General features: G+C 40.5%; 1 protein-coding gene across 3 annotated transcripts in view; it reads right to left on the reverse strand.

Moving 5' to 3' along the window:
- LOC124875590 (nucleolar protein 4-like) overlaps nucleotides 1-25,985 on the reverse strand; it is a 135,675-nt gene continuing 109,690 nt past the window's right edge. For 2 of the 3 annotated variants that reach the window (XM_047378016.1, XM_047377936.1), the window contains exons 3-8: nucleotides 19,562-20,043; nucleotides 12,968-13,159; nucleotides 12,083-12,271; nucleotides 9,793-9,906; nucleotides 9,289-9,520; nucleotides 7,647-8,078 (exon numbers count right to left, since the gene is read on the reverse strand). In XM_047378016.1, coding sequence (XP_047233972.1) covers nucleotides 7,834-8,078; nucleotides 9,289-9,520; nucleotides 9,793-9,906; nucleotides 12,083-12,271; nucleotides 12,968-13,159; nucleotides 19,562-20,043 — 1,454 coding nt within the window. In that variant the 3' untranslated portion in view covers nucleotides 7,647-7,833. Of the gene's footprint in view, nucleotides 7,535-7,646; nucleotides 8,079-9,288; nucleotides 9,521-9,792; nucleotides 9,907-12,082; nucleotides 12,272-12,967; nucleotides 13,160-19,561; nucleotides 20,044-25,985 lie in introns of those variants that run through there. The other variant, XM_047377869.1, reaches the window with a different exon arrangement.

Here is a 25,985-nt window from a genome sequence, read left to right on the forward strand (position 1 = left end):
TTCCATAATGAGCACACTGTTTTATTAGTATATTTAGCTTTGTGACATACAGCTCAGGAGGAAACAGAAAAAAACCCCAAAATGAACAAACTTAAATAGTCACAAATCTTTCAAGTCCAGGAAAATTTCAGCTTTAGCAATGACATCACATAAAGTAAAGTTTCTTTTTTGTCATCATGGACCAGAGTGATATGTTCTCATTTCTGGGCAAAACAAACATCTCCCAGGCAGTTAACAGAAAAAAACAGATTTTTTTTAAATCTTTTTCCCCCTTCATGTATATTATCAAGACTTGTCTAGGGAATCCAAATATTCAAGCACAGGAAAAAAGGTATCCACTGGTAATTATAATAAACACAATAAATATAAAAAGAATTTTTGATATAATTTATGTGTTATCAAAGAGACGGGGAATGGGCCTTCAGTGGTTTTGTTTTTACAAAAACGTGTTTTCCTGAGGTTGAGGTTTTTTTTAAGTTCTGCTAAATACACTAATAGACTCGACACACCGGGTCTGTAATGGCTTATCATTCGCTGAGGAATTCATTCTCTCCACTGGACTGGGTTACACCAGCGGAGGGTCACTGTGATTCTGTGCCCACCCACTCTTAGAGACAAACCAATACAAATCTCAACCCCACCCTACCCCAGAACCAGGACGCCTCGCAGACATCAGCTTCAACTGGGTGACGTTTCTACACGTTTAGCATGGGTACAGTACAATGCTGATAATGGTATTTTAAACACTGTCACCTTTCCCTTCAGTGTAAAGGATGGAGAGATGGATGGAGGAGGGGGCAGGAGAGGGAGGGTACAAATAAGGGAAGAAGCAAGCAAAAAAAATCAAGCCAGGGAGATTTGCAAAAATCTGTACATGTAAACATCACACTTCCACTGAGTCAAATAAGAGAAATACAGGTTTCACATTGGTTTTACTGGAGGTACAAAGGGCTGGCAGAAGAAATCAAGACAATCAGGAGTGCCAGCATAAAGTCAGGAGAAGACAGACGGAAAGAAAGGAGAAACGTACAGATGTTTTCAGTTGTAGCTGTTCAGTCTGGTCTATTAGAATAACACAAGAATAGGCTGTTGTGATTTTTCATTTATGTGTTTGGTGAGACTTAATTCTGTAGCAAAGAATCGTGACCTGAATGACACCGTGATCTTTATCATGGACCAGAGTCAAACATTGTCATTTCTAGTCATTTTATCTTGTTTCTAATACTGAATACTGCTGGAGGGAGGTTAGTTTGACAGCTTTAGTTTCATTCCCTGGATTTGAACAAAAACTTCTACTTGCTTTGGAAGTATTTGTATATAAATTGTTAGCTGTCAAGTTTTTATTACTAAATATTTTTGGAGGTTCCTGATAAGGTCTTTGGGGTCTTAGCAGGGACCCTGTAAGGTCTTGTTGAGGTAACTGGGCTACTCATTTCATGTGATGGAGCATTTTAGGTCATGAAGGATTTTGACCATGTATGAAACGTCTGTAGCAATGTTAGCTTGGCTGAATATTGTGGTGGAAGTATTGTGGATTATGGCGGGGCAGGATAACAGTGTTTCCTGCTGAACTGGCCATGCTGGCCTCATGCCTGGGCATGATAAACAATTAGTAAAGTTATTTAAATTTGACCTAAAAGCTGGGAACTGCAGAAGTTTTAAAAATCAGATAACAGGTGTGTTTAGTTTTTCCAGTTTTTTATCCCACATTTTCTCCAGGAATGAGCGGAAAGAATTATGTTAGACATTTGTTTCCCTGCTGCTTTTTAATCTGTAACTAAATAAAAAAAATATAAATCTTGGTCAAAAACCTACAAAGTACAAAGTTTATGATAATATCTCTTTGAAAAGTTAGACCTACTCTAACTTTAAGAAATGTATTTTGGAGCAGAAATTCAATGCAGTTAACTCAGTTCAATGCATTCATTTTAGGCTTTGATTTGATGTTTAAGGACATGATGCCAGTCAGGTCCATGTTTGGAATGTTCTGTATTGGAATATCGACTAAAGATGGGGGATAAAATACCTTGCTCCCCCCTACAAAATACATCTAAAGAAACTTTTTTAGTAACAGTTGTATTAAAAAGTAAAAATCTGATAGAAATGTAATGGCTGTTTGCCACTGGAATCAGTAACACCTGGAGAAGTTCTGAAGGGAAAACGCTTGGATTTTGGTTCCACCTTTCTATCGATTGTCCTTTGCTACGTTTTATGTTGTATTTAACAGTTTTTGGGCGTTTTAAATTATTTTTATCTTTTTGATGGGGGAGGCAGGGGTGCGGTACTGTGGATGTCTAGTTTTGAGGTAAACCTTTTAATCAAAATCTGACTGGATGATATACACAAGACCATAAACTGCTGATAAACAGCTGCTTGGTCCATAGACCTCCATTTGCTCTCAAGATTACCAACAGGAGACCTTCCAGGTCAACCACAAAACCTAATGGGTGTTGGGGGAGGCAGAACAGCAACAAAAGCCACTTGCCCTCTTTTAGAGCTCCAGAAACAGCAGAGTTTGGAATGTCGTAAAATGGGGGTTTTTTGGCCCTTTTTCCCCCCTGTGCACCACCGGGTCTGTTTCTCTCCAGTTCCGCACAGAATCATACATCCATAACGGGAAGCTTAATCCCATTTACCTTTGCTGTTGTAAAAACTCTTCCTCTGAATGGAAAAAAAAAACTACCATTGTCATCCTCTTCCAGACAGCAGGGGTAATTAATCAATACAGCTAACCAAACAGCAGTCAGGCAGAACGTTTCCTCACACCCCTCACAGTGGAAGAAGACTTTGTTTACGATGTAAAGACGTTCATGACAACTTAGATGGCGTTTGCAGGATGGACTTGGTGAGCTTTTCAGTAGAGTGAGCAGTGGGCACCCTACAATGCATGTTGGAGCTGGAGAGTTTCCAGAGAGGTTTAAGCATCCACACAATTCTGTAGCAAAGTTGTGGTGGTTTAAACCCATGGTAGCAGCATATCTGGGCCTTTGGTTGAGCATGGGGAGAGTGTTGGCAGTGTATCCAAGAGGTAGGGCTTTGCACCCTGTGGTGAGTTTGGTTGAAGCAGAACCAGGCCAGCTGTCACCATGCAGTTGCAGTAAAATCTTACCCAATCCTTACCCACCCAACAGACAGTTAATGCAATGCTCTTGGTAAGACGTCTGCAACAGATACGCTTTTCAACTGTCGTTCTCTGACCACCAACAGCAGAATTACAATCTCACCAAGTGGCTGCAACAACCAATCCCCAATGTCAATATTGTAGACACTGGGCCAGCTCAACTGACCTTTATTCACCTTTTGGACGCAAAAGACCAAAGCTCGACAAGGTTGTGGAAACAACCTAGTGCAGCTATAAAACCCATGATGGTAGTGATCTACTACATGAATCTTCCCCTAATGATGTTTGGATTAGTTGTGCAAAGGTTGGGTATAGTGTCACCATAAATTGTATGTGGGGATAGAGATAATAGCAGTGAAAAACTCATCCAGCCACTTTCTAATGAGTCATGCAGGTTAGGAAGCTCATAGTATTTTCTTCATGCAGTGAGGAGGGGTGTAAAAGGCAGTAAAACACTCACCTAACTATTATCCCTTGGTTCTAGGTGTGAACAATCCAGATTCCTGACCAAAGCAGCAACTCAGAAATTAGCTGAAAAATCCTTCAAATTAGGATTAGGAAGGAGCATTTCTCTCAAACACACTTAATTAACTAATTAATTTAATTAACATGTAGGATTTCTGTTTCAAATCAGGTTTAAACTTGATTGTAGTTTCTTCAGTATTCAACCTCTTCTGCAAAGGTGTTGCAGCACATGTCTGAACTAATGGCATAATTCTTTCTTGCTCTGTCCTAACCTGATCTTACCTTTGCATATAATTCTCATGATTCATAGATAAATGCACTGAAACAAATATCTCTATAAAAAAGGGTTAAATTAAGTTTTTACTGTTATTACTTGCCATGTGTCATCCAAACAAAAACAGATGATTATCAACTACATTGCAAGATTTCTCCAGTGTACGTTTAAGGTTGTTCTCTCCAGGACAACATGCATTTAGTCACACAATCATAGAAACCTCCCCTTTAACACCACAGATCACTGATGTTTGGTTCACTGTGCAAAAACGAGTGAAACGTTGAGCCACAGCAGGAGCACAGTAACCAAAACGTTGTGAGCCAAATCTAACGATGCCAACTGAATTCATCACCAGCTAAATTCAACAAACTCCAATGACAACATCTGGAATTTTTCCTGCCAGCTGAACCAAAACATAAACTCACAATTTGCATGTGAAAACTAAAGCTACTTGTTGCTAATATCTTTTATTAAAAGGTCTTATGACATATTGTGGTCAAGCAAGTTTGATTTCAGATTTAGATTTAAACCAGCTTCAGGTAGCTGACATTTCTGTCTCAGGTTTGGTCAATTAGTGACGGAGAGGTCAAACTAATAGATGCTACAGGTGCAACATTGCATTAAGTAGTGCATGAATGTTAGTGAGCGACTGCTCCTCTGGTAGTCTCAGTCTGAGCACTGATCAGAATTAGTTCATATTCTGGTAAATATCCTTACTGTGTGGTGGAACTCTTATTTTGTAAAGTTAACCATGCCCAAGCCTACAAAATACAATGTTTATCTTTGCAAATTTGAGGATCAGGAGTAAACCATCTATTTATTTTAGCTGTAAGAGCAACATCATCCCTTTTATGGCTTAATCAAACATAACAGCTAATTAATTAGCTTCTGATGTGTCCTTAAGGTGGATTTGTGAACCAGAGCCAGACAGTAGCTTATTTTGTTTCTGTTTTCAAACCTAGTGAGGCCAAGCAGCTGCAGTCCCAAAGTAAATTAAATTAACCAACAAAAACTGTCAGACACCCAGCAAAGGTCCAAATCAGACATGATTTGGACCACATGCAGACCAGTGATGCTTATCTTAGTGATTCAGTGTGCAAGGAGCTGACATGTGTAGCACAGGCACCAGGGAGCAGAAGCGGTGCCATCATGAGAGGAATGACTAGAAGCTTCATAGACATTTAAGACAGCATGACACATTTTGGTTTGGACAGAGTTGAACAGCTGCTTTGTGCACCAGCCCCTGGTGATAAAGTTGTTTTTTTACTGGTTTTCCATAGCCAGACTGCCAACTCATGTCAATCTCTCATTTAAAATGTTTAATCCTCTCTTGTTTTCTGAATTTCTGCAGGATGGTAGTAAAGGGAGATGACTGAACTAAACGTCGTCTGAATATACAGCTAAATAAATACTTTTTATGATCCCAACAGGCCTTTTTTAAATCTCTGAACAGCACCAGAACTAGTTTTTTGTGTCACAGAAAATGTTTTTGGTGGAAACAGACAAAGAATGGTCTTAAGAAAGCACTAGTACTGGTTTGGTGGGAATCAATTCCCCTGAAAGTTACCAGATGTTGCAACCAATGTGCATCCTCAGACCAGGTAATGTTCTTCAAAGCAAATACCTAGTGTGGTGCACAGCTGCGTGATAAACAAGGCCTCACGTAAACCATAAACATGACTCTTAAAAAATGCTGTGAAGTGCTGGTAACTCTGTCTAACAAGGCATCCTCTGTGTCTGGTGGCCCTCAGTTGTTTCTTCTCATTGACCATCCAGGAACCTTCAGAAACTGCCAGTAGGCTCCATTCTTGAAGCCCCCACTAATGCTTTTTTGTGTCTGTTTTAGACGTGCCAACTCTTAGCAAACCAAAACATTTTTATTCCCATCACTGATCTGCTTGTGGGCCAATTTATGTCCAAATCAGACCCTTCCTTCCAGGAGCTGCACTGTTTTTAATCAATGAGTGTATTTAGGGCCAAGCCCCTATATGGTCCTCAAGAATATATTCTGTACTAATCTGCTTTGTTAACAGGTTGAAGTGTCTGCAGTTCTCATGGAGAGAGTTGTCCTTGGGCTGTAAAACCTCATAATACATCCCTTACTGCGCCCCCTGAAGGAAGAAAATATCAGAACAACAAGAAATAAAGGCAAAAAAACTGAGATTCACAGTTAGAAGTCACAACCACAACATGAAGTGAGCCCTATGAAGCAAAAAAGAGGCGGCCAGCCAGTGTGAGACGGAGGAGAAAAGCTAACAGAGTCCCGGTGGTTTGGTTACAGTTTGAGGATGAGGCAGCAAGAAGCCTGCGGGTCGGTCAGGTCTCCACAGAAATCTGCAGCCGCCCAAACGAACGCACGGCCGGGTTGAGGTTTCAGGTCTGTGGTAGAAGGTCCGGGTTCTCAATAGCAGCAGCGACATGAAAGTTCATAGAATTATCATAATAAGAATAATAATAACAGTAACAACATTAACATTAGTAATGGCCATTTCAGAGTTTAAAAAGACAAAAACACAGAAAGCGAGAGCATTCCTCGTCTGTCCTCCAAAGCCTGGGCTGGAGACCAAGAGGAGGATGTTTAGGTCCACGACGAGGAGGAGTGTGGAGAGAAGGTCCAATGAGGAGGATGGGAGGGGAGGAGTAAGAGGTATATTTATCCGAATGATGCTGAGGTGTTCGTTTGTAAAGAGAGAAAATAGGATCAGGAAATAAACCTCTCTTCCATCCCCTCTGCGCACACACTGCACACACACACACACACACTGCACACACACACACACACACACACACACTGCACACACACACACACACACACACACACTGCACACACACACACACTTTTCCTCCCCTTTAAGAACAAAACTATCTCACAGAGAAACACACTCCTTCCGGCTTTAGCTCAGATTCTTCAAGTTTCAAGTTAAACTGGTTATTTACAGCAGCACATCAACAGACCCGCACAGAGAAAACAAAAGTTCAGAGTTCAATAAGTCCTTGAAATGCTTCAAATCTGCAGGGGAAAGACAGCAGGGGAGAAGTCAAAGTAAACTGGTTTTTGGTTGGGAGTGTACAAGAACCGAAAGCAAGGTTGGCAGGTGTGATCTGAGGTAATTCCTGGTGCTCAAAAAAATGGCGTCTTGAATGCATAAGTAAGTAGCAAGTTGCTCCCTGGGTAAAAACTGTGAGATTCAGGAGGTTTGAGGAGAGAGAAAAGTGCTGTAGGACACAGAGAGCAAATATGTACAAGCAAGCTCAAAACAATGAAAAAAAATCTCTTTTTCTCCTTTAAATTAAAGATTCTTCTTCCCAGTTTCTATCTTTACTTTGTCTGGAGTTTTAGGAAATTTAGTGCTGAGTTTTGAGATCAATCAATTAAAGAAGCAAAGAAACAAACAAATGCTGCTGCTCATTGAAAAAAACAATCAAAAGTCATTCTGGGACTCATCGGATAATAGCTTAAATTGTTAATGATCAACGTTTCAAGAACTTTACCGGAAAATAAAAAAATCTCTTCTCTACTCAAATCTGGAAAGTCTTTAAAGTACCATCAGTTATTCCTCCTTTTCCAGATCACTTCCGTTTTCCTCCCCTCTGTACAGCTGATTGTGAGGCGCTTCCAGACAGGAGAGGAGGGAATGTTCCTCTGGAGTCCAAACTCCCTGCTCCTTGTTTTCCTCAAAAGAAATATTCCCCACAAAATATATATATATATATATTATATATATATATATATATATATATATATATATATATATATATATTTTATATATATATATATATATATATATATAAATTTATATATATATATATATATACACGAATTTCCAAATTTTCACTCCATGGCCATACTTCCAGCAGGGACAACAGATGGAGAATAAGGAGGTCTGGAGACCATCATATGCGAAGCAGACACAAAACAAGGATTACATGAGGTGTGTGTGTGTGTGTGTGTGTGTTGTCTCCCACGTTTTTCTCAGTTCTGCTGCAGGATGAGGTTTTCCAGCTCATCAGCCGAGCGAAGCAGGAAGGCCGCCGACTCCCGGTAACCTGCGATCAGCTGACGCACGGCTGTGATCTCCGGTTGGCTGAGCTGTGCGGATGCCCCGCCTCCTCCACTGCCCCCGCCACCCCGCCCACTAAGGTTGTTGGTGGTGGTGGAAGAGGAGACGTTAGTGATGTTGGTGGAGGAGAGAGACTTCATGCTGAGGTCTGTGGGACCTGGAGAGGAGACGGTGGAAAGAGACACGGGGACAGTCGATCCAGACGTGGAGTGTGGCCGGAGAGAGAAAAACAGGTTTAGTTAAAACTCCTGAAACATAATTAACTTTTCAAAATGATTTCCCTAGGAATCTTACTATAAACCTCTGGTGTTCCGTTAAATCATCTTATGGACTTTAACTGCAGCTGGGAAAGAACTGAAGAGGTAAATTAAACCGACCAGCCTCAATATAATTACTGTGGATATGAGCACCGATTTTACTATCTTTGAAAATGCATATACAAATCTGACATGAAATGAATTCTTGTGATTTTGACTCCAACTGTCTGTGATGTTGTGCTGCTGCCATAGACCCAGAAGACGACTCTTCTACGGCATGGCCCAAAAAATAAACAGCTGCAGACTTTCAGAACCTCTGTGAAGCATTGAAAAGACAAGATCTTGTCTGGTTCCTGCATATGCAGAGGAAAACATTTCTAATTTAACTTCTACTTCTAGTGTATGGTTAGGGCTAAATGTGTGAACTGGCAGCACCGGAGAACAATGCTGGCTGTTGGATGCTTCATATAGGATTGGTATATAGGCAAGGCAAGTTTATTAATATCACACATTTCAGCAACAAGACAATTCAGTGCTACACATGATGAAAAAAGTGTGTGGTGATGTATGGCTGCTACCACAAGGTGGCAGTAATGCACTCTTCTTCATCAGAATTTTGATAAAGAAGTGGAAGAAGATGATTCGTAATCAAAGTGTACATTTATAAGGAATACAGTTTAGTATACAGCTGACTGTTGTGTTCATTGTATTAATTATTATTTAATAACCTCCTACATTTATTCTACTTTTAATGAGCTCCCTTCCAAGGGAACAACAATGACTCTGGATGAGCTGCAGGGATTCACACCTCAGGTGGGACAAACTGTTATCAGGACAACTGTTAACTGTTAACTCCACAAAACCTAATCTTTATGAAAGCTGCAAAAAGAAGTTCACTGTGTTAAGAATTTCTTTTCATCATGAAATCCCATAATTTGTATGCTGTGTCGTCCTCTCCGCCTCATCCCTTACTCCCATGCCTGCTGTTTCTTTTCATCCCTCATCAGTCTCATTATTCTCCCAGCTTCCCCTCTATTCTCTCTCTCCACATCCATCCTGCGCTCCATAAGGCTAACCCCTCCCGCTCCATCCCCTCAGCTCTAGGCTCACCGTTGCTCTGAGTGGCAGTGCCGGTCGTCAGGGAGATGGGATGTTGAATGGCAGCGCTCAGGCCCGGGTATCCACGGTAACCGTAGCTGAGTCCGGCCCCGTTGATGTAGAGCTGCGTGTCCTGGGAGGGGAAGGCTGATGCAGCCAAGGAGTAGGCAGAATGAGCGAGGGACGCCGGCTCCCTCAGAGCAGCGCCACCGCTGGACGGCTTCTCCAGGGATATCTGCTCATCCTGGCAAAGGGACAGGAAGGCAGGAGAGTAACAGGAAATGATTAAAACAACAATGCAGGGGGGCGGGGGGAGAGTACAACTGATCTCAGGGAGACAGAGACTGTTAGTTATTGCTGTTTTTATTTGTAAAATGTTTCTCTTCAGGACCACCTCACACATTAGTGTTCCTTTTATTGTGACCCTGATTTATACCTAAAATCAGCATCGTTGACTCTTCTTTGGAGCATTGAGACTTTAGATGGATCCATACACACTGACCAACACACACTTACGTGGTAGGCTTCGAGGCGCATCCTCTTTGCGGCGTTGCGTGATTCGCTCTCGCAGGCAGCAGCCAGGATGTTCTCAGCCATGGCTGAGGTGAGGTGAGGTGGAGTCGGACGGGTCTGAAAACAGCACATTGTTACAGAGAGAGACTTATGTATTTGTTATGTGTGGTTCTAATGTCAGTCCTGTGTTACGGTTTAAAAGATCCATTATAATCCTTTGACCTGGAGTAGGTTCTACTGAGGACTTTGTGCGGTGAAAGTTGTTGTAGAAGCGATATTTTCAATGTTTTCTAGTAAAACGGAGAGAAAACACAGATCACTGCAACTCATACTAGATGAGGCCACAGAGGGGCAGTACTAACATTAGCATCACTTCCTATTGAAGCCTCATCAGTCCAGGTTAATTAGGAGAGGCAGTGGCATTTGCAACCGTTTCAGTCCAAAGAGCCATTTTTGCCCTTCCTAATATAGAATTTATCTAGAGCCACAGACTCTACACAAACTATTGTATACAATAAATAACTATGAATAAAAGTAATAATTTACATGTATTAAATAAATGTTGATCAATTAATAAATTGCTTGTTTTTTGGTGAACTTTAAGAACCACAATCTCATTGTTATTTTTTTAGATTTTAAAACAAAAGGAAAACATCAAACTTTTAGAGTAAATGAATAAAAACATGTTCCTTAATGCAGTGCAAGATAGACCTGTTAGGACATACGTAAAAATTCATACAATAAAAATTTTTTTGTTACCTTTTATATGTCAGAACACTGCTCAGATTTATATTAAATAGCGTTATTATTATTGGCCACTGTGGATGGCCTAAAGAGCCACATGTGACTACAGAGTTGCAGGTTGCAGACCCCTGGTCTGTGTGTGTGAGGGTAACAAAGCTACAAACTAACATCTAAATCTGAAGAAATAAGCTCGGTAAGTTTTCAGGTACAGTTTTATCCAGACTCAAAATTTCAGGGGTTTTCAGTCACTTTTCAGTATAAACACATTATGTTATGTTTATTCAAAGCGTTTGAAATCCAGTGGTTAAAATATGAGTTATACTCTGACTAGATATTTTATTCCTATAACCAAATCATTTCTAGAAAGTTCCAGCTTTCACCATGTATATCTAATACACCCTAAAATAATTAAGATACATGAGATATATCATTTTCGAATATATTTTATGAAGTATTAACAGATTTCTGAGTCAGGGGATGGGGTGCTGTTGGAGGACAATTGTCCAATCGACACATTTTTAAACCATGTATGAAACCTAACTAAATAGACAAAATTACTACGCTACAACTAAACGAACTCACCTATAGGTCTGTTTTTTCAGATTTGCATCATTTGAAAGTCAGAATAGGATACAAAGCAGGAAAAGAAATATGCTTTTCTGTATCTGGAAAATATCAAGACATATTCCATTCTTTTACATAATGATCAACACTAAAACAAACGCTGTTTTTATGAAAATAAAATTACTGTGGCATTATGAGCTTTTTAAAACCCCAGTTAACACGATGCATGCATGCATATGCCAGATTGTGCTTATTTTCAAATTACCTTGAAAACTTCATAAAGACCACAGAGTGAAAATAATTGCACAGTCTTAACATTATTTAACGATAATTCTTGTTTCAGCCACTCCCTCTAGAGGGAGCCATAGAAGTGTCTCCTTTTCACCCTGGGAATCCTGTCCGTTCTCCTTCTTTACATCCATGGACCTTCTCTGTGGGCTTCCTCTTTTCCTCTTCTCTCCATCTCCAACATACCAATATTTCCACTATGACCTCTGTAGATGTTCAGACCACCTCAGCCTTGCCTCTCTAGCTTTGTCTCCAAACTGATCATCCTGAGTTGTCCCCCTGGCCGATCCATTTTAACCACCCCTGGTGAAAATCCAACCTTTTTCTTCTTCGGTCCACTCCTGATCACACCCATCTCCATCCACTCCACCCTACCTGCACTCGTTTTGGACGCTTGACCCCATGTAGTTTAATTCATTCACCCACAGCATCTCTACTCCTGCACATCTATTCTGACTTGCTGCTACAGACGGTCATTGGTCTTCTCTGCAGACCAGACGTTCACCTCTCCAGCCTCTGTTCCACCATTGCCCTTCTACTACTAATTTAATATTAATTATGAGCCAGAGAAATCATTAGCAGTCACATTGATAGTTAGTAAATATTTAACAATATTTGTGCAAAGGTCGATAGTGTATCCTAAGACAAGACTATAAATACCATCCGTCCAAAGACCCAGCAGGTAAAACTATCGTACCTCCATGCCGTTCTTTTTCATGCGTCGGCAGGATTTGAGGTAGGTGCGGATACGCTTGCGGGCACGTTCCTGGAATTCTGGGAATTGTCTGCTGCAGGACTCGATAATGGCTTGGATCTTCTCCTTAGGCTGCTTAGAGATCGGTACCATTCGGTCCAAGTTCTCATCCACAAACAGACGAACAAACATCTGCAACAAAACACAAGATGGCTGGTGATGAAACTGAGTAATCTGCTGAGGTAAATCAGGGGTTTATTGGAGTCCAACCAGTTTGAAATTGTTAAGTTAAAAGTAGCCCGGGGCCACAAAAATGTGATTTTTAAATTAAAATGCAAAAAAAGATTCATTGTGATTTGTTTTTTACTTTTACAGACTGAATAAACTAAACATGGTATATAAGAAATTAAGCCGACTGATTTTTGTTGAAAACTGGTTCTTTAATTCATGTTTGATCTGAAACATAAAAACAGTGTTACCTAATTAAAAGAAAGACCTATAATGTTCAATAATCTTCAACTCTGCGACAAGAACAGGATATGGGTCACTCATTCCTGTGCTGGTCGGTCAAATTTGTTCCATTCTTGAATTGCAATTGGGGGCCGCACCAAATCATTCTGAGGGCCTCAAATGGCCCCCGGGCTGCACTTTTAACACCCCAGGTTCGGGGGGGTTTATGTTTTCGGGTCGGTGTTCTGCATGCTTCACCTTCCAAGGTTTTTTAAAAGAAAGCTGGCATTTAAAACTCTCTAGAGGTTAAGATAATAAATGGAAGCAAATCAAGGTGATGATGTCAGATATCTTCCTCCAGACAGTTTCTAAAGACACAACAGAGTCTTTCCACTGGGAACGTCGACCATTAAGTAAGAAAGGAATCTCCTGACTTACATTAAAGGCCTTTAATCTCTCAGGATCGACACCCTCTGTGTCGTTGATCTTGTCGTTGTCGTCATGGTCGTCGTGGTCATCGTCGTCATCATCAGGAGCGACCTGGGTGCCGTGACGGCCAATGGTGAGGTCTTCTGCGCTCACTTCCACCTTAATGCTGTCGTAGCTTCCCCCTGAACTGTACTGTGGGGACTGAACACAAACGTTTAATTATTCTTCTCTAAATCACATTTACAGATTCAACATTTTGTTGTTAAATTACCTGGTTCTGAGGTTGTGTAAAATAAATGATCGGAACATTTTTTAAGCTGATGGATAAACCTTAAATCAGACTGAGTTCTGGTAACTTATTACAGCATTTAAAGTAATGCTTTTCCTCTGAAACACTGAAAATGTTTCAGCAGGATGGTTAAATGTGAATCCTGCTCCCATTCTAAAGTTTTAACGTATTTATCAACACATTCAATCAATTAGTTGATGTGTTGAGCTTCGTTTGTTGGGTTAAAAGTATCTTCTGAAAATAACCTCTAAGCAGATATTAAACATACTTTTTATTAAACCCATATTTCTGTATTAAAGATATTTTTTTATATTGGTCTGATGTAATTTTCTAATCTAAAATGTTCTCAAGTGTTTTTGTTTGCTGATGGCAAAAACTCATCATAAATCGCAGAAATAAAAGCTTTTAAACATTAGTGTGTGTAATTAATCTATATAATGTGTTTCACATAGCGATAGAGTTTTTGAAATAAATGAACTTTTCAATAACATTCTAATTTTCCCGTATAACTGCTTAAATCTTCACTAATTGGACAATGAAATTCATTCACAGTATGATGCTTCCAGCTCCATGCCTCAGAATGGAAGTTATGTTATGAAATGATGAAACTTATTGGACATAAATGTAACATTTTGTCTGAATTAGTAGATATATTTCCATTCAGAGGTTAACATACACTTATCAATAACAATGTCAGTAGGACTGTTTGAATTCATTGTGGATTTTTATAATCATACAAGATCAAAATTACAAGCATAGGTGAAAATATTTACATTCACCTATATTCACTTTGACACAAGAAGAACTTTGAAGCTGCGAACATGAAAAAGTCAAAAAAGCTTTCAGAATGAAACTATTATAGTCAGATAAGATGAAGACTAAGCTGTTTGGTCACAATCTGTGGTGGTAGCATCATGCTGAGGGTCTGTTCTGAGAAAGGTCAGAATACTGAAGAGCCAGGATTACATCCAAGTTCTTCAACATCTCTGCAAATTAATGTCTACATGGTTGAAACCTGGACACAGCTGGACGTTCCGAAAGCCCAATGACCCCAAACACTAAGCTTTATGAATGGTCCCAACATCGATCTTATGGTAAATCTATGGACAAGTCTTAAAAGCTCAGTCAGTCCCAGAAAAGCAACAAAAACAAGCGAACTAATCTGCAGCCAGCCAGGACCTTGCTGGTGGGAAAAAAAGTGTGCTTTCTCTCCGCCGTGCTAAGGGGCATCGGGTCAGCCATTAATCTGGGGGGTTTGTACATTTGTCAGCATGTAGGTATAATTTTCTCCTTGTGTGGATGAGAGAAACGCCATAAAAAGTTCAAACTTTTGCACCAAATTCTTGTTTTGAAAAATCGCAGATGTTATTTGGGGAATTAAAACGGTTCACATAAATGATTTTTGAACTTCTAACCATAACTGTCTGCAATTTTAATGTAACAAAAAGAGTATCTGCTGCCATCGGTTGTTAGCTTAAAGCTTCAAGGTGAAGCATATCAGAACACCTCCAGTTATCCAAGACCGTGGTTTAGGAGCTCAAAAAAGGGGAAACATGGATATCTCTGTTCCTGGTCATGAACTCACAATCCTCAACAGTAATCCAAATAACTTCCCTAATCATATTGTTGTCATTATTCGCATCATCAAACTCATTTTAATGACAGACGTGAAAATATAACTGCTCCCTAAGCCTATTAACCCTTCGTTTCGCCCTTGGCAGCAACAACCGCCATCAAGCATTTATGAATATGGTAACGAGTCTTCAGCACCACTGTGGAGAAACCTTGAACAGCTCCTTCTTGCAGCGATGCTTTAATCAAGCCACATTGCTTGGTTTTGAGGCACAGCTGCACAACACCACATATTTAACTGAAATCTCAGTTACTAAAAATGTGCATCCTGTGTGGGCATTGAGGGCAGATAAGAGTGCATCCAACTGGCCCCGTATATTACTGATATGTAGAGTGTGAATGCCTGACACGTAAATTATACCATCCAACACAATATTACATCCAAGTAGTACGTTGCAGTTCTGACACTGAGCACAGTGACTGTGCAGCCCCATTTTCAAGTGTGAATGGCATGTTTAAGATTATGCCACCGCATGAATTGGATTAAAGTCCACACTTTGACTAGGCCACTGCAAAAACCTTCATTTAATATTTTTATAAGCCATTCAGAGGTGGATTTACTGGTGTGCTTGGATTATTAAGCTTGCTATTAAGCTTGGGTTCATGATTTAACAGGGGGGTATATTTTCCCATAGGGTCAGGCTTGTTAGGAATGTTTTTTTCCCTTAAAAAAGAAATAATTTGTTTTAAAATGAATTTTGTATTTAATCTGGTTGTCTTTGTCATTAAAATGAATTTTATGATCTGAAACATTGAAGTGTGACAAAAAAAGGTGAACAGAAAGAAATCTTACAATCAGGGCAAGTGTGAATAAAGTGAAAATGTCAGAAACCAAGTCGGCAGGTTGACTCCACCCGATGGGAAATCAGTGAGTGAAGTTCTTCCACTCAAACAGCAGAAAGAATAGTTTTGAGAAAGGGATAAATTAGCTTTCCAGCTTGCAAACATTCACTGAGGTGTCGAGGCCTGCTGTGAAGGTTAGCTGTCATGGCAACAGATGCTTTGCTCTCTTTTCTGCAGCTTACCAACGAGTCACAAAATAATTTTCATTTACTAAATATATCTTGCTGTCTTTAGACCTGCTCAGTTTATGATCATGTTTTGATCCACCTGCCTATTCATCGACTGCTTTATTTCGAATCTTTTACTTCGCTTTTTAAATGTCAACTTCAGAAAAACTGTACAAACTTCTTGGTTTCTGCTTTCTGTGCTTAATGTGAAAAACCAGTAATCTAAACCAAAACAGTTACATTCTTATTTCAAAGTGTATCTGTGGGCTTTATTAATTTCAGTACATCTTTACTCTGACTGCTGTTGTTTTTAACATACAATGACAAATTCTGATTCTGAAATTGCACATGTAAAGATGAAACTACAGACAGGTCATCAAAGTAGTTTAATCAGAAAGTTTATTAATATTTATGTAGTAAAATCCAAAGAAATCTTAAAAGTTGAACTGTGATTGTGTAAAAACTGTAAATGGTGACCTAATGCAAACACTGTCAGGGGGAAAATCAATGTTCTGAGAGCCATTTAAACTTTGAATTGTGTTTCTATTGAAAGATATGCAGCAACTAAGAAGGCTGGCTTTTCCCATTTCCCTCACCAATATCCCATTATGATCTAGGTGGGAAATTTTATGTTTTTCCTTTTTTTAATAAAACACTTAAAAACACTTCAAACACATCAATGTCACGAGTACCGAACAAAAAACCCTTAAAGAAACTGAAGAACAGGAGGTACAAACATTCTGCACAATAAATGTGCTTCAGTGCCTTTAAATTGGTAGCCTTGTGTCATACATTTAGTATAATTGAACAAATCTTTCCACCACTGCTGATCCTGTAGGACTAATGATGCTACAGACTGAATGCAAAGACGAACAAACTCTCAGCTGACCTTGTGTGTCACCTGCAACACATTCATCCCTGCCAGATACACCATTGTGCAAACATACACACATTTACACTCAATGTAAAGTTATAAACCTTCAGCAAAGTAAACGGCAGGAGAAAAACAGAGTGACATGCAGAGTGAACTTTACACACCCCCACAACGCTGGCGGTGAAGAAATGTTGCGAGGAAATGTGAAAGAAGTGTTTGTTGGCTCCATAATGGCAGCAGGCTGAAAGTGTGTCTGTTTCTGAGACTAATGTGAGGGGATAGCGAAAAGCTGCGCTCATGTCCTACGCTCGCTTGGCTCTGGCAGAAATATATTTACCTTCAAGGCAGGCGGTGCGTATTGTTCGTTAGTATCTGCCATTCAGCTTCAGCACAAAGATGGTGAGAGGAGGAAGGTAGGAGAGAGAAGCTCCCGCTTTTACTTCCAGTTTTTGATTTTTTCTACTTCAGTGTTAATACTTTACAAAATGAGACAACGTGGGTGTCCTTAATAATTAACCAAGCAAAGAGTTCATGTTTCTATAGATTACTTCTTCAGTTTTTTTCACACTGAGCCTGAACAAAAGGAGAAAAAGACTTCTTTCAAACAGACTCTCTTCAGCGCACAGTGGCCACAGAGAGCAATGAAAATCACAGTGAAGAAAACATGGCTTTTCATTTTGTTTTTATGCTTTCGCATTACTTCTATCTTTTCTCATAAAAAAGACCCAATTTCATTCAGTTATTGTTTGTTATACTTTTCACCAAGCATGCACCGATAAAAAACTTGGGCCGATATTTACATCCAGCACTAATATTGCTGTTATTGCCGATATTTACTGATATATATATCTCCCTACCCTTTCATCATTGTTAAAAACAACCACACTGCTGCACATTGCTTCTCTGCTACAGTTAAACATCCCACAATCCTGTGCTGCATCACTATCACATGACCAAACAGATACCACAAGGCCAACTCCGCCCCTCCCTGACCAGAAACACAAACGGCAACAAGACGGAAACAAACATCGGTTGTTAACATCGGCAACAGTTTAGCAACTAATCACAGTTACAACATAAGATTTTAGTTTTTACCCTCTGAATCAATAACCTCACATTCGTACATGTTTCTATCAACAGTGGAAAACCTAAAGAGGAAATATTACAAGTGTCTTGATGGTAACTATGGGTGTCATAAAAATGTAACTGGAACCAAGCGTTTTGGCCGGGTGAGACCAGATGAGGGACCGTTTCCACAACAAACATGCCAAATGAGTTTGGTCTGAAACAAAGGCTGAATTTAATTGACTCCAAAACTGGAACTCTTTAGGATTTCAATTAAAAAATCTTGCTTCTAAATGTAAAATTACACTTTATATTTAAAGTCAGATGCTCTTTTTGAAACCTTTCAATGGATATTTGTGGAACCACAGGGAGAGAATAAAGCCAGGCCAACTTTACACAGAGCACTGACCAAAAAATCAGAAAGAATAAGGAATTAAATAAACAATAAAATACAAGCAAAAGCATTGGTAATGATACAGAACATAAAGATCATAAAAACAATAGAGTTGGTTCTCACAAGAAAACTAAGATGATCAAAAACTGAGAAAAATATTTTTCCACGAGAGCAACAATATGCAGAAAAGCATCTCATGCCCACTGTTAAGCACGTTGGAGGACCTATGATGCTGCGGATCTGTTACTCTTCCAAAAATCCTGTGTAGTTTATGACCTCTCTAAATCACCAGGAGATTTTAAATGAAAATCTGGTGGCGAAAATGGGTCGTCACTGAGAATTTTAGAACGGTAATAATGCAAAACGTATAGCCTTAAAGCAAACCAAGTAAATTTATGATACTTTCTGCGTTGCCAAGAAATGACAAAACCAAGTCAGCTCTGCTGTGTTACAGTGTACACATAGGTCCACACAGTGATTGCTGACTTTGAAAAGCGACTTGTCAAATCATTCGCTTTGGCAAGTAGAGCACTTTATCCCTGATACGATGCACCAAGCTGCTCCGTCTCCGAGCTGCTCTAACGCTCCGCACGTTTGATGGTACAAACCTGTGATAGCAACCCTTCTCTGTGATTCAGATGAACAATGAATCAGAAATTCGTTCCATCAGCAGTCACTGCACAATTTCCCTCGAAATGATCAGACATTGCTTGATAGAGTAAAGAGAGAGGTGGCAGTGGGTGCAGCTGGCACACTGACCGAGCGCAGACCACTGATTCAAGCTTACAACCAGAAATTAGTTTTCTTCCCAACAAAAGATGTTGCCAACAATGGCCAGTAATCACACAGTCTAAAAGGTTTCCACAAGATTAATGAACTTGTTCTCTGACGTTCTCTGGAAGTTATATCAAGTCCCAACTTGAAAGACAGAAATTATGAAGGAAATGCTAAAAAAATCTACAAAAAGAGCAAACTATTAGGGTGATGGCAAGGAGCCCTTCCAACCTCAAACACTTAAGAACTCGTCACAAAAGATAAATCATCAAAACACCAGTGGAAATATGCAAAAAGCTGCTCAACAATTATAAGAAAGGATTGATTGTTTAAATGCCAATAAAGATTTTCCATTAAATATTAATAAGATTAGGAAAAACTTTCAGCATGTCATTTTAATAAAATGTTAAAGAAATTAATAGTAAGAAGGGCATTGGACAATTTAATGCAATTTATTTGACTAAATCTGTGTGAGATAAATGAAGCCTAGGCTGGATTTCTGTTGGTTTTCTTAGGGGAGATCTAGGTTTGTGTTTTGTAGGTGTGTGGCTGCATGTGCATTCACCTTGCTCCCGTAGTCCCTGCCATCTCGGTCCAGTCGAAGCTCTGCAGCATGTGTGTGTAATGGAGGGTGTGTGTTACCAGTGTGTGGGTTGTGTGTGTGAGGAGTGTGTGCGTGTGGCAGAGGCAGGGCCGGGTGTGGAGCCAGGGGAGGTTTGGGAGCCACCGGGTACTTCCTCCGGAGCTCCTCGGGTGCGTTGGGATGCAAAGCGCCGAGCAGCGCCGCAGCTGCTGCAGAGACAGTGATGGGTAGGTGTGAGGCAGACAGGGGCAGGCGCTGAGAGGGCGGCTCGCTCAGGTTCACCGGCTGCTGGTCCTCAGATGATGAGGAAGAAGAAGTCGGCCTGCTGAAGTCGAGAGGAGCGGAGCTGCTGCTGCCGTTGAGCCCCTCCGTTTCCCTGGCGATGGCACCGTCCATCACAGCTGAGGTGGGTGGGGTCAGGGCAGGTAGGCCGTTCCCGCTTCCGCTTTCTGATGAGGAATCATCTGAAGGTAGAGACAGAGACAATAGTTGAGCTCTGCTTCTTTGCAGAGTTCCTTTTTTTCTTGCTAAGGATAAAAAATAATCCTAACCTTATTTTCCCCCTCAAACAAAGCTTCAATATGATTTAAAACTAAATTAAACAGCCTCATTAGTCTTATTAGTCGACAGTGTTGTAGACTCTCACAAACCCTGGACAGGCAACTTATTTTAATAATACTCAAAATTGCTACACAGTTTCACCTTTTTTTTAATTGCAGAAAATGCACTTTAGAAGTCATTAATTTCAGGACAGAGGGGAATGAAATTAATCACTTAAAATAGCTTAATTATTTAAAATAGGGATCCTCTTGTTAAGTTAAAGCCGTCTTAGATTCTGTTTCCAGCTGTGAGTCTCAGGCTTTAAACGAGTTAAACGTTCAGTAAACCATGGATGAGGTAAATGTTGCTGAATGTCTTGCACTGGACAGACAAACTGCAAACAAGCCCAGGGTGTTGCTATGGACTGGCTGTGGAGATGATAGTGGAGCATCACCCCCTGTGTCTGCAGTGGACCACTTCCTAGGAACCACCATTTCTCGAGACCAAACCGTTCCTACAGTTTAAAATCCTTTTCATGAGATGCCAGGGAAGGTATCAGAGGGACTATAGTTTTCTCCAGCTGTTTGAAGTATAGAGTGCTACATCACAAACTTTCACCTTGCTTACAGAAGACACGTTTTCAGCTGATTGGACATATTTCTGGTAACAAAGACACAAAAAGTGTGAAAGCTACAGGAACGATGTCCACCACTCTCATTAAAGTAAAATTGTTTTAAAAACACAGCTGGCTAGCTATGAGGATGTCTGTGAGTATTATTCTGCTTGATCAGCATAATATTAAGGGTCTGATTTACAACACAAAAACTCCTAAACTACTATTAGAAGGTGCTTAAGTCCATGCATGCATCAAAACCAGCTAATAAATAAATGTTAGTAGGGATGCAAAGATTTACAAAATTTAAGCCAGGGTGATTGGCTGCAACATTTCCTTCAACATGTCCTCCAGGACTCAGAGGCGAGCAGGAAAGATTACAGCTGACCCCTCCCACCCTGGACACAAACTGTTTCAGACTCTCCCCTCTGGTAGGAGGCTGCGGTCCATCAGAATTAAAACCTTTCATAACGAAAACAGTTTCTTCCCATCTGCAGCTAGCCTCATAACAAGGCCCTGGTCCCCCACCGACATTTTCCCTTCCAAATAGTACGAATATCTCAGCACGTGTAAATACTATTCCATTTAATTCTATATTGCTGTTATTGAATATATTGAATATTTGCCAAGGTGCATTTCTGTACAACTTGTTTCTGTTTTTTAACTACATATTTCCAAATGTATTTATGTCAGCTGTATGTTTTTCTATGTGCAGCACCTTACCACCAAAGGAAATTCCTTGACCATGTGAAACACTACTTGGTAATACATTTTTTTCTGATTCTGAATATTGATATCTGATAATAATCTTTACCAATTACCTATCAGACAAGTAACCTCATGTTAAACTCTAGAATATTTTGCTACACAGAAGTTTGTGATTGACTCAACAACTGCACGGTGCCCAGGAGCCGTGGCTACAAAACATGGCCAAACCATCAGCCTCCCACCGCCGTGCTTGACAGTTGGTGTGCGCAGAACAACCGAACACTTCAGTCTCATCTGTCTGCGGAAGATCACTGCAGAAGTCTTATTGTCTTAGACGTTATTGTTCATACAAAGCTAATTTTAGCTTGGTCTTTGTGAAATAAATAGCTTTCGTTTAGCAGGGACGGGAGAATACTTGGAGTCTCAGCTGCTGTATGGTGAGAAGGAGAGAGGGGTGAAGAGGTGAAGAAGTAAAAGTAGGAAAGGTACAGTGAGGCAGAAAAAAAGAGGTCAGCAAAAGGGTGGGAGGAGGAGGCAAAAGATGAAATGGGGTTGGGGGGTCATGGCTGACGGGGTTGGAGGCAGAAGGAGGAGAGAGGAGAGGTTGAGGCAGGAAAGACATGGGGGATGTAGGGGGAAGGGTGCAGAGAGTCTGTTACAAAAGGATGGACACATGGGGGAGATTCTGCATCTTTATCCTCGACCGCTTTCAGTCCGTTCTTTTATTGGACATCCCACTTTATCAAGCATGTGCAGAAAGGCATGTAAAAGCACATGCATATGTATGTTTAATTATACAGTGGGCTCAACACTACATTCTTCACCACTGCACATTCATCTCAAACAACCTTCAATCTGAGGAATGCATGGTTGAGATTTATGTGAAGAAAGCAAGTGAAAGAAAAGGAAAAAGCTCTGCGGCGTGGCGGCGAGTGTCCATGAGTGTTGAAGGATCATCCATGTAAGGAGAACATGAGCCAGGGTAATTCCTGCTACGCTGACACAAATGTCCCCTCAGGACTAAGACCACTCTGGGAGGGATTCTCTGCTCTGCTTTGCTTCAGCTACATGTACATGACACTTTGGTCTATCTGTGCCAGCTGAACAGGGTGTGGTGCTCCCTTTCCTATTTGCTGCCTCTCCTTTCGCTTTCTGTAAGCCATCAACCTCCAGTGACCCCCCCCCCCCCTCCGTTTACTCTCTTCTTCTCTCTGACTTCAGCCACCAAAGCAATCCTAGAGCTCTTGCTTTGCTACTTCTCCTCCACATCTCCTTGTAGGCTGGAAAACAAAACACATCATTTCCCACTGAGTGGAAGAAAAAGCTGGTATAAACAGTTAATCTATGCTGGTGGGTTATTGCTGCTTTTCATCATGCTACCTTGCCCTCTTTGTTTAAAATATGAGTAGAAATAAAAACTCTGAAAAGTGAATCAGCTGAATACGCTGAGAGTTGTTTTGATCTCTTGTAGCTGTTGTTTTATAAGAAAGGCTGAATAACCGCATACAGCTGAGCTGTAGCAGCATCCACTCATAAAACATTAATTTTCTAATGATTTAAAAAAAAAACAATCACCAAAGTAAACAAATACAATAATAAATATTTCACCAGTTCTACTCTACTGCTACAGGGAAAAGCTTTCGGATTAAGAAATACGAAATTTCAAAAGAAATTTTAATTTTATCAAGCTTTCACTGGTCTCTCAGGAGTTTAAAGGAAGGGGTTTCACGGTTTATAATTCTGAATTATAAGATTTGACTTTCATTGGTTGACAGTTTAGGAGGAGGAAGCCCCAATGCCAAGGATAAAACAGGGAAGAGAAAGGGCTGTTTTTGGAACTGCCAAACCCAGACCCAGCTGCACAGAGAGGCAGAATTCGTTGTTCCTGAGAACATGCCTCCGCTAGGATCCAGTGGCTGCGTGCTTCACACCAGGGGATCTCATGCTTTGCATCGCACACAATGATGCAAGGCTTAGATGCAGCTGCTTGGCCTTGGAAACCGTTGTATGAAGCTCTCTGATCGTTCTTCTGGAGCTGATCTGAAGCCCCATGAAGGTTCTACATTTGTAGCGATTGACTCAGCAGAAAGTTGACAACCTCTGCACTCTGGGATTTAACATGAGCGACCACTTAGCTGAGATGCTGTCCTTCCCGATCGCTTCTACTTCGTTCTAACACCACTAACAGTTCACTGCAGACACTGAACGGTGAGGAAATGTTATGACTGGACTTAATGCACAGGTGGCATCCAACACAGCACCACGCTGGAATAGACTAAACCCTTGAGAGCGACCCCTTCTTTTACAAATGGGTGTGGAAGCAGTCTGCATGCCTATGTGCTGGATTTTAACATCTGTGGTCATGGGGTTGGTAGACCATCTGAATTAAATGCTTTGGATGGATGGCAATATAGTCTACATTAACCCTGTACTGAACATGCGACACACAGGCATTCAGATAAGACTCTATGAGCATGTGGGAGTGATAAAATAGGGATTCATAGACACCATCAGTGTGGGATAAGAGGCTGTTATGGCTAACTCTGCAGACCATCAAGCAGATTTGGAATAGACTAATAATAGTCATTATTAATGTTTTTACCTTTTCGGTGTTTTAATATTAAGTCTCGATACAAAAACGTTTTTCCAAACTTCTCTACGGTTTTCCATACGTAATTTGCCAGACTCTTTAGGACTATGAAGGAACCCTGAATGCACATACTAAATAGCAGGCAGCCCAAACTCCATCACTGCCCAACACAACATGTCTTCTCCAGATTTATGAAATCCAAGTTAAGTGGACTTCCAAACTGCATGACCCCCCTCAGCCTCTCAGTGAGGGTGAAGGTCTGCTCCACCGTTCCATGAACCAAGAAAAGCCACACTTCTTCTGTTTTAGAGGAACCTTTAACACCAGAGCTGACTGATAACTTCCCAGGTTAGATGTTTCATTTCCTCCATCTCTACCACACGTGTTTCTTCTTCGCACCCTCTCTCCTGTAGACAGTGGACAACAGTGCAGAGACTGTGACGCATGGCAGTATTCAGTGCTGAGGGGTGTCCCCAGAGGCAGCAGGACACAGGGGCCCTGATGTTGTTCAGAGGGGCAGGTGTCTGCTCACATCAAGGGCACACATACACACACAAACCTCACCCCCTGTCCTCCAGACGGAAGCTGGGCTTCCACAGTCAATCACTCCTGACCTGACAATCCACTGGGAGGTGGTGGTGAAACAGCAGCTGACCTGGCAACAAGCATCTCTCTCGACAAGTGCTTCAGAGTGGACCTTGAGCTCAGAGAACCGATGTGTTTCAGGATCCTGTGTGTTTGCATGTTTAGGTGAAGGTGTGCCAGCTGTCACATTTTATAGACAAGCTGCTAGCTGAGGCGGACTTTCACTCTTCGTAAATCATGCACACCATGCTCTCTTCAATTACTCCAATGTTGCTCTGTCACTCAGATGAAGGGTGAAAAACACACCGAAGGTGAATGAGAGCATCATGGTCCTTGAGACATTTAAAACGTTGGCATTTTCTCTGAAGAGGAAGACATGAAAAAAAAAAATCAGTCTTCATCATCACATGTGATTTTTGAAACCAACAAAACATATTCAAAAAGAAAAAGAAGTTGGAAAGTCCGGCTGAATTTCAGTAGTTATACTTTGTTCTGAACTGCCAGCATCTCTGGGGTCAGAAATGGGACCTGCAATGTTTAACATAAAAATTAATGCATACTTTATGTTTTAATGCAAAGTTTGGATCAAGGTGTTGTGTACTGTAAATTATTCTGAGATGTTTAACCAGCAGCGTTATGATGAGCGAGTTCAATGCAATTTGTCTTAATACAGACATTTAAAAGGTAAAGTTTAAATTTTGAAATAAACAATATCAATGAAACTGTAGTTGTGACTGTATGTCTCTCTGGTTACTTTTGAAATTCTGCTTTAAATGCAAACATCTTCAACTTTATTTATGCTCTTTATCCTCTATATGCAGAACTTGAAAAAGAATGCATTACCTTTGATAACATTAAGCAGCTGCACCAAGATAATCATATTTTTGTAAGTTAACAGGAAGTCACTTTGCACAAGCTGATTCTTTTTTAATTAAAATGTAATTATAAAATTATATTATGTTGTTTCACTTTGCTGTTCAGAACTTTCATTCAGGTTACATGGTTTAAAAAGTGTTCTATAAATAAACTACTTCAGTCTCTGAATGATACTGAGCGACCTGACCGTTTGAGCCAGTTGGATTTAATATGTTTCTCATTTTAACCACACAAAATGAGAAAACAACAAATCAATGTCTGCATTGTAGTGATGAGGGCAGTTGTGCCCTGATTTAAATAAAGCAGGCAGGCAGAATGAAGCAGAATGGCACTAATTAAGCAGATTGTTCCTTTACTGCAGCGAGGAATAAAGGCAGCCTTGGGGTGCATGGTCCAATAGGAAACCCTGCCCACTGAGGGGGAAAAGTTCTGACTCGCTCCAGTCTTGAACCATCATCTTTCTTCATCAAGCCTTCAACATGTTGTGTTCTCAT

Source organism: Girardinichthys multiradiatus, chromosome 1 (assembly GCF_021462225.1).
Source record: "Girardinichthys multiradiatus isolate DD_20200921_A chromosome 1, DD_fGirMul_XY1, whole genome shotgun sequence".
In the NCBI taxonomy this organism is placed as follows: Eukaryota; Metazoa; Chordata; class Actinopteri; order Cyprinodontiformes; family Goodeidae; genus Girardinichthys; species Girardinichthys multiradiatus.